At 47.2% G+C, this 8,609-nt stretch overlaps 1 protein-coding gene across 1 annotated transcript; it reads right to left on the minus strand.

The window, feature by feature from the left end:
* Positions 1 to 1,895: 1,895 nt before the first annotated feature.
* LOC105874334 (protein SPATA31F1-like) lies at positions 1,896 to 8,356 on the minus strand. Its single transcript, XM_012770089.3, has 4 exons — positions 8,134 to 8,356; positions 7,427 to 7,472; positions 6,830 to 6,890; positions 1,896 to 5,823 (listed from the first exon to the last, which is right to left on the minus strand). Exons 1-4 carry the CDS (start codon positions 8,278 to 8,280, stop codon positions 1,986 to 1,988), a joined length of 4,092 nt encoding a protein of 1,363 aa, XP_012625543.3. The 5' UTR covers positions 8,281 to 8,356; the 3' UTR covers positions 1,896 to 1,985.
* Positions 8,357 to 8,609: the final 253 nt, after the last annotated feature.

The raw sequence follows: 8,609 nt of genomic DNA on the forward strand, positions 1-8,609 counted from the left end.
TTCTTTTTGTATCTTAATCTCTGTGTAAGAAATCTTTCTCCACTTGCACTGTGAGCACCTACCAGGCTTTCTATGCTAACAGAATGTGGACAGGATATCATTTGGAGGGGGTTACATTTTTTAGCAGCTGCTTCAGCTGAGATATCAGCTTCCTCTCAGCCTCCCTCTTGAGTTTCTTCATGTCATTCCAAGGGTTTCAGAGAATTGCACATAATATTTCCACTAATGATAAACAGATATTTTCCTGAAATAGCAAAATATTAGACATTCCCAGAGTGATGCAAAGGAGCCAGAGTACACTTCAGTTATGAGTAGCTGATCTGGTTTAGAGATTCATATGTGACATTAAATTCTATATTTTTGGGGTCACTTTCTATGGCTGATTAAATAGGACACATTCCTTAAAGTCTTTTAACAGTCAAGGTGAATGGTTTTGGTGCCTTCAGGAAATGCACTGAGATGTAATGAAGAGATACGGAAGGATGACGGGAACCAAGGGCTGGAACTGCCAGGCTTATGTGGTGCCAGGCTTGGCAGGGAAAGGTATAGGAGTCATCCTCTAATGGGGAGGCACCAGGCAGAGGCGAAGGACTCAGAGGGGACTCAGCTGAGTTCAGCACCATTAGTTACCATGAAGGTATAGTTAGGGATGAAGGACTGTGGAAAAGAGGGTGCTAGAGAAGGACCTCAGGTAATGTAGTAGGGCTGGGTACAAGATGCTTGTAGTAACAGTATAAAAAGAAAATCACAGCCCAAGGCACCTGTGAAGAGCTGGCCTCACAGATCATTCATTAAGGAAATTTCTTGCCAATCTCTCATAACCAAGGACATGCGAATTGTACCTATGTCTAGCACCTAAAATGAAAGCCTATCCAGATTCCACACTAATAATGAATTACCAGTTATCTTACAGGTAACATAACTGGAGATAAGACAGAATCAGACAATGTTCCATCTACCCAGAGATGTCTACATAATTGATGCTTCCTTCACTCCCTTATTTTATGTAAAATTTAGGTTTCTTAGGCCTCACAAGAATGTAACCACTACCTCATCAGTGCCCCCACCCTCTATCTGTTTCCTTTTCTGTATGCCTTTAAATTGCAGAAGGTTCCAACCTCCCCTTTGGAAAAAACAGCTATGGCTTGTCTGCAGTTTGTGTTTTCCTCAGGCACGTTCATAAAACCTTGGCTTAATAAAGCTATAGCAATTGAGGTTTTTGCCTCAGTCATTTTTATGAGTTGTCACTTGACAGGCTCACATGTTTAGAAAATCCCGTATGTTTGTGTTTCTTTCCCAGAAACCTCAATGATTAATTCTCTGCCTTTCACACTAGGGCAAGCAGAACCAAACTCAGAGTTTACTACCTCCCTCACCTGAAGCACTTGAGCATTGAGTTTGCCTCTTGGCTCTAGGCTGATTTTAATGCCAGGCAAACTGGCTTTTTTCTAAGGAATGTGTCACCTTTTGTCACACCTCCAACTACATGCTCCCCTCCCTACCTTTTCCTGGGGGTTGGGCACAAGTCCCTCTCCATTTCCTACTGTGGCAGTCATTTCAGGCAGCTGAAAGGCAGTGGAGATGACAAACAGAAAACAGGGTTACAGCAGGTGCCCAGATGGGTTCTCTAGAAAGATCTTCCCAGTATAAACAGGGAACAGACAGGGGAGATTCTATCATCTGGATTTGACATCTGTCATATTAGCTGTGTAGTTTTGATAAACACAAAAGCACCTCCTCAAAGAGAGAACACTGTGGCACCCCTCTAAGTCGACCTCTCTGAATTGTACTTTGAAGCCCATTGTCTAGAAAGGAAGGACTTTTTAGCCTCCCACATGCCTTCTCTTAATACAGCAGAGACAAGGAACAGGCAGACAACTCTTTGCTTAGACATATAGAGTGTATTTGAGGGGGGTGCTCTGCCCCACCTGCACATTTATGGAAATGACAACAGTCTTCCTAAAGGGGTGCAGTGGTTGGGGAGCCTACAAGCTCTCTTTCATTGCCCTGGGTGTTCTCCTAGAGCAGATCTCAGTGTTTCTGAGGTGAGGATTGGGAAAGAAGGTGGACATCGCTGCTTGGGTGGCATAAGCCCCTCGAGGACAGTGCCGAGGGCAGTGGTGGGGGTGGCTCAGGACTGAGGCAGAGACAGGTTGTCTAGAGCGAAGCCGGAGATTATTACCTGGGGAATGTGGATCACCGAAGAAGGCCAGGCCCACTGGCTTCTCAGTGCGGGGAGATCGGGGCTTGGAGTGCCCTATTGGCTTCTCTGTCTTAGTTCTCCCCACATGGCTTTTGGCTGGAGCCAGGCTCTTTTCAACATTTTCTTTCCTGGTTTTGGCCACTTTCTCAGCTGTAGAGAACATGGATTCCTCATGCCCTTTGCCTTTCGTCTTGGGGCTAATATAGTATAGAAAGGATTTAATTTTATTTCTCAAGCTAGTCTCTGGAAGGCTAGGCCACTTGTGAGTATAGGCTGGCATCTCCTGCCCATGCAAAACCTGACCTTGCAAAGTTTGTCCCTGCAAAGGCTTACCCTGAATTAGTTGGCTCAGGAGAGACTGGCCCTGGGAAGCCTGGGGCACCACAGCCTGGGCGTTCTGAGGAATCATTGCTGGTTCGAGGGTGACATTTAGCTTGGTTTGACTGTCTTGCAGGGCATCCTCAGATGCTTTCCCTCCAGGGACTCCTGGAAGTAAGTCTGGGAGCTTAGGCAGAGGGTGATGCTGGGGGCTGTGTGGACAGGGCTCAACAAGATGAAGGCTATGGCTCTGCCTCCAGGAGCCTTGGGATGTCTTGTTCAGAAGCATCTCTGCTGGCCTCTGGTCTTCAACAGGGTGTCTTCCTTTTCTGATTGAGGAGAGACTAAACCCTGCATCGCCTTCTCCATGGTCCCCAGCTGCTTTGGGTTTCACTGGGTCTTCTATCTTTTCTGCCAACATGGGGACTTTAGCTGAGTCCCTGCTTTTGCCAGGGCTTTGGGGCTCAGGGCTCCAGGGTTCCTCCAGGCTGATGTTGTTCATACTGGCCTCCACCTGAACACAAAGCACCTGGGCCTCTGTCACATCCCCACTGGGTTGTGGGTTCTTGGAGACCCAGTAGGCAGAACCCTGGGGCACTGCTTTAGAACTAAATTGCTTCTGGCTCTGCTGCACTGTCTTCAACTTGATGGCCAGCTGTTCCTTAATGTGGGCACAGTCTAGATCTGGGGCATGCGGAGTGTCTGGCGGGATGGGCAGTTCCTGGAGCAATGTTTCCCCTTGGTTGTTCATCCTCCCGAGAGAGTTCTGTGTGGATGTGTCCTCTGGAATCGCTGCAGTTTGTTGCATGGACTCCCTCAATGTTATGGGAATTCCTAATTGTATCTCTACAACCTTTTTTCTGAGGTGGAAATTTAATTTGGCCAAGACATGTGTCTTTGACGTGAAAGGGCTAGCAGGATGTTCCTGGCTTTCTTGAGACACTGTCTCCTCCGTCATTCCTTCCACTTGTACTGTGGACTGGAACTCTTCTGCAACATCTGCACGAGTCCCACTGTTGTCTTGAAAGCATGTCTCAAGACTTGAACACTCTTCTTCAAATGAAATAATCTCAGTCAGAGGCTCTTCTGGGACTGCGATAGGCTCAGGTACCATCTCTGTGATGACAGGTTTGCTAGTGACAGCTGGGGCCATGGCTCTGGATAGAGCCACATAATAGAGTGCAGGCAGCCCTGACAGGAAGGCCAGATACTTGTGCCGCAAAGTTGTCTCCAGTTTCTCCTTGGCTCCCTCGGATAGGGCTCGGGGCAGCCTGCAGTGTTCAGTGACAGTCCCTTGTAAGGCATGTTGCTGCTGATCAAGGGCCTTTGGCATCCAGGGCATAACTTTGTGATGTAGGTCAGGGTCACTTGCTGCCCGCAGTTCCAGGGGCTGGCTTTCTGGAATGCAGGGGAAGGGAGTCACCTTCAGGCCCCCAGGAATTCTGTAGTCCCAGGAGCTATGTACACAGGCAGGCACCTTGCCCTGGTGGATCTGTCCACATTTGGAGTCAATGTGGCTCTGCAATATTGCCTTGACCTGGGCAAACAAGTGTGGCATGGGGATGGACGCTGGGCCCATGATGGGTGAGAACACAGCACTATTCCCATTGGCCTCCAGGGCTGTAGGCTGGGGGATGCTCATGTTGGCTAGCGCTGTGCTGCTCCAGGACAAAGTCTGCTGGTCAGTAGAGGAAAGGAGCAACTGGATAGACTGCTGGATCTTCTGAGGCAGGCCCCAGCGATGGTGAATCAGCTGCTTCTGGAGGTGGAATTCCAGCAGCCTGCGGGCATGGTCCGGAAGGAAGAGTAGCTCCCTACTGAGGACTGAGATGGGCTTCCCTGAACAGGAAGTTTTCACAGTCTCAGGAGCCTGGGCTTTGTCACAGGGCTCATGTTGCATGGGGCTCTGGGCATGCCGAGGTCTCTGGACGACAGCTGGCAAGCCCCACTGAAGCTGGAGCTGCCTCTGCAGCAGGTGCCACTCCAAGGCTTCACACTCAGCCAGAGTCAAAATTGGGGTATTGATCTGAGTTCCTTGCTGGTCAGATGGAGATACCCAATTTGGGGAAGGTGGGGAAGAGGGCGGGGCTGACAGGGGTGGAGTTTTAGGAAGCAGGGGGTGAAAGGGGAGGTCCTTAAAGAGGAAAGAGCCTTTCAATCTGGGCTTGGACATGTTCCTCTTCTTGGAGAGGCCCTGGGAGCCCAAGAAAGTGGCAACGAGGGACTCACTGTGCAGAGAAGGGAGGCCACAGAATAGCTGGCTGTATTTCTCTTGTAGATGGTTCCCTGAGTCATTCACCTGTCCCGCAGGCAGTGAATAGAGGCCACTTAGGACTTTAAGGGCTGGAGGGGACAAGGCTGGAGCCATAGGGCTTGGGATTTGCTGACAATACTTTCTTTCTTCTGGGTTCATCATGGGCCATTCAGAAACCCAGAAGGTCTGGATGGGCTGGCCGGCCATACATGAACACCAGGTCTCATGAGAAATGGCCTCAAATCTATGAACAGAGACCTGAGAAGTATTATTTAGGATGACAGGAACTGGTTGGTCATCTTCAGACTGGTAACACAACGGTGGGTTTGGCATAAGCTGCCTCATGGACTCTTCTACACGTCTGGGGAGCCCCCATCTCTGGAAATGCATCCACTTTTTTACATGTACCTCAAGAAACCTCAGAACTGCAGGACTGAGGAATGGCAGGTGGGCAGGGAGGACCACATGCAAGGCCATAGGATGTGTCATATTAGTGATCTGTGAGTTCATGGGCAGCAAAGAGAGTTGGGTATTAAAGTGATACTGGTCTTCATTCACATGGACAAAGTTGGGGTGGCTCTGTATCATTATCTCCTGGTGATTCATTTGCACCCCAGGCTCCTGGAGCCTTGAGGAAACCATAGTCTCTGGGCACCTAAGCACATCTGACACTTGAAATTCCTGCCCTACCTGGAGCTGGTCAGTGTGGTAATGTTGGACTGTGACTGCATTAGTTGACCAGGCAGTTGATTGGGTTAAAGCTTTCTGATCCTTTAGTCGTGTCAGTTTTGGGTTTACAGATGCTAGTGAAATCTCTCCCCTGTGCCAAGAATGAAGTTCCGGATTCGGCTCAAAAGACACTCCAGACATGGACAACATTTCTAGATGAGAAGAACTCTGTGACGGGCCAGGTATATTGGGGCAGCACTGGTGGTTCTCACCCGCCAGCAATTCCTGAACTTCCAGAGCCACAGCATTGCAGGTGTTGCAGCAGGGATCTGCACATAGGAGCTGACGCACACTTTCTTCCTGAGGTAGCCAGCCCTGGCTGGGAAGGAAAATACGGAAACCATTTATGATGGAGTGACATCTGCTTTCTTGGAAGAATGTGGACTAGAATTGGTGCTGCCCTTCCCTAATCCTGCAAGTCCCAGGGCTTGCACCCCCTGAATGTCTACACTCCCTACTTTTTTTCCCAAGAAAATGCTATTTGGCAAGATGCAGTGGTAGGCTGGGCTGAGTGTCTGGGGCTTGTTGGACAAGGTCTCAAAAAACCCATGGGAGGGCATGTTCTTCAAGATAACTGGAACCTGGGGCAAGTTCTCTGTTGAACCTGAGAAACTGAACTAGAAGAAAGAAATCAGGCAGATGTGGCATTACCAGGAACAGCACCAGATAGAACCTGGGTCAGTTGCATTTAAAGCTAAGGAACCTGAAGGCTGGGATTCAGTATATCCAAGCTATGATAAATGAGGTCCTTGTGAGACCACTGCATTCTGAGGAATATAGTATATTACTGTAGCTATTTCTAACATCTCTTGGGAATCAATCCTGTTCTGTAAAAATCTCAAGAGGATAAGATGACAGGCGTCTATCTAAGGACTATCCCAGGAACTGGACTCCCTGAAGACAGAACTAGAAAAAGTGGTGTCATCAGGGTCTATCAAGATCAGTAGAATCTGCCCATAAAAGGGTATAGCTGTAAAGAGAATATGACAATGATGACTTCATGCAAAATCCATTCTCTTGATTAGATAACTTGTCTCATGGTTGAATGCAACTTTATTCTGTGACTTTTATGAATTACTCGCTAGTGAAATTCTTTATTCCAGAACTACTGTGACCCTAACCCAAAGCATAATTGTGCGACTCTTCCCTCCTGAGATGTCTGGTCTGGTCCCCCTACACTGGCAACCCTCTCAACCAGTGAAGCAGCCTCCACTGTTTATGACTCCCACAACCCAGCCATTATCTTCATCCTTTCCCCAGGCCAAGTTGAGAAATCCATTGCAGCCCAGGCTGATGTTAGGGGAATGCAAAGAGCAAGAGATCACCTTTTCATGACAGAGAGCAACTCCCTCGGCGTCTCAGCTTCTTCTTGGGAAAGTCTCCATGCTAAGGAATCAAGAGACAGTGTTACGTGGCATTGAAGCATTTCTAGGGTATCTATAGGAAGGTGGGGACCTTTGACTCTCAGCAAGAGAGCTCTGAAAACTCCACTGTCAATGCTCTAAGGCACTTTTTGGTACAATATAATCATTTATGACTTATTCTCCTATACCTATTCTCAATTGCTCCTCACAAACATGCTCTAAGTGAGGGGAAATGAGCAGATGTCCATTTTATGGTGAAGAAGACTGACAGATGAAATAACTTCTACAGGGTTGTAAAACTAGTAAATGACACAATTAAGGATATCTGCCCTACTTCCTCAATTTCTTATCCCCATGGGAATAATGTAGGAAATTTTGGAACATTCCCAAGTGCTGATTTCCAGCCCGCAGAAGTCTGTGAAAGTTGTCAGTCCAGGGAATCAGAGCCTTCAGTGGCTAGAGCACCTGGCTCTTGTCACCAGGGGTCACTGAAGGACGGGATCCCTGGGAAACTCACCCCATAGTGGAAAGTACTCAGAGGAGAGATTGGGACTTTACCTCTTGATGCTGCATCTCTAGCCCTTTGCCTGACTTTTTGGTGATGCTAAAAGACAAAAACCATTAGAGTGTGAAACTGGGACACCATTTTCTTTTTCATCTTCCAAAATGAGATAAAATTCATATACATTTCCCTCTCCCTTTCTATATATCTGTTTGTATTTTATACACCCTCCTACATTGCCTATACCACACTGCATCTTTTTTCACCCCAAACATTTCCCTTTTCTGCTTATTTCTGTTTCACTTTGAGGCTTTTCCAAACTCTGTATCTCCCATCTAATTCCCAGAGGAAAAGTTCTGCTAGACACTGAGGATGAAACAGGAGAAAGAATGGTACAGATTAAAGAGTATGTGGTTCTAATTGTCAAAGACTTCAGCTTACAAATGACTTAATGGAACACCAACGAAAAAATATACCATATTTTGAGGTCTTCTGTGATCCAGTGAGGTAGATCCCATATCATCTAAGTTTCTATTCAAGCCAAATAGAGAGGTCCTTGGCTTTTCAATTAGAGTATCTACAGGGTAGACTTAGTAAGAAATTATTTCTAGGCTCTGAGAAGAAAAAGACTATATAAAAGTAACTGAAGGTATGGTATAAATATTGGCAGGGAGAGTTAGTGGGTCATAAGAAAGGACCCTGGAGCTTAAAGCTTCTCACCTGAGGCTTAATTAGTTCAGTTGTGGTCATAGTGTTTCCCTACCTGGCAGCAGCTCCTTTTAGGTTCCAACTGTAATCCACAGTCACTCCATTGCATTTGCCAGATAAATAGGATAATGAGGAAGATTAAGCCATAGATATATAAGGTATATATATCTGTGTCCCACAGAAAAAAAGTAGGACTCAACATGGTGGAAACCTCATTTGCATGAGGAGATCAGCCATCTCTGTATCTAGACGTTCCAGATCCTGGTGCCTAATGACTCCCAATGCTAGGCTTTGTCATGTCCACCTCACAGAGGATGGAATCAGGCCACCAGACTGCATCACAAAGCCCTCCTGTTTCATAAGGCATGTGCAGTACAGAGGCTTATGTGGTGATCAGTCTGTAGAAGAGGGTGTCTGGTTATCTGTAAAGGTCGCAGAGCCTGGGATTAAATGTGCCAAACTCATAAGAAGTGTCTATTTCCCACTTTCTCTTTACCCTCCACCTACTCCACCAGCATGATGGCTGAGCTG

The sequence above is a fragment of the Microcebus murinus genome, chromosome 12 (genome assembly GCF_040939455.1).
Source record: "Microcebus murinus isolate Inina chromosome 12, M.murinus_Inina_mat1.0, whole genome shotgun sequence".
Classification (NCBI taxonomy): domain Eukaryota; kingdom Metazoa; phylum Chordata; class Mammalia; order Primates; family Cheirogaleidae; genus Microcebus; species Microcebus murinus.

Bases quoted from the DNA above. Each gene is read 5' to 3' on its own strand.
- LOC105874334 (XM_012770089.3), bottom strand. From the start codon at position 8,280: ATGTTGAGTCCTACTTTTTTTCTGTGGGACACAGATATATATACCTTA. The intron at 7,473-8,133 runs GTAGGGAAACAC...TTTGTCTTTTAG, and splicing joins CTAAAAGGAGCTGCTGCCAG to CATCACCAAAAAGTCAGGCA. The intron at 6,891-7,426 runs GTAAAGTCCCAA...TTGATTCCTTAG, and splicing joins TAGAGATGCAGCATCAAGAG to CATGGAGACTTTCCCAAGAA.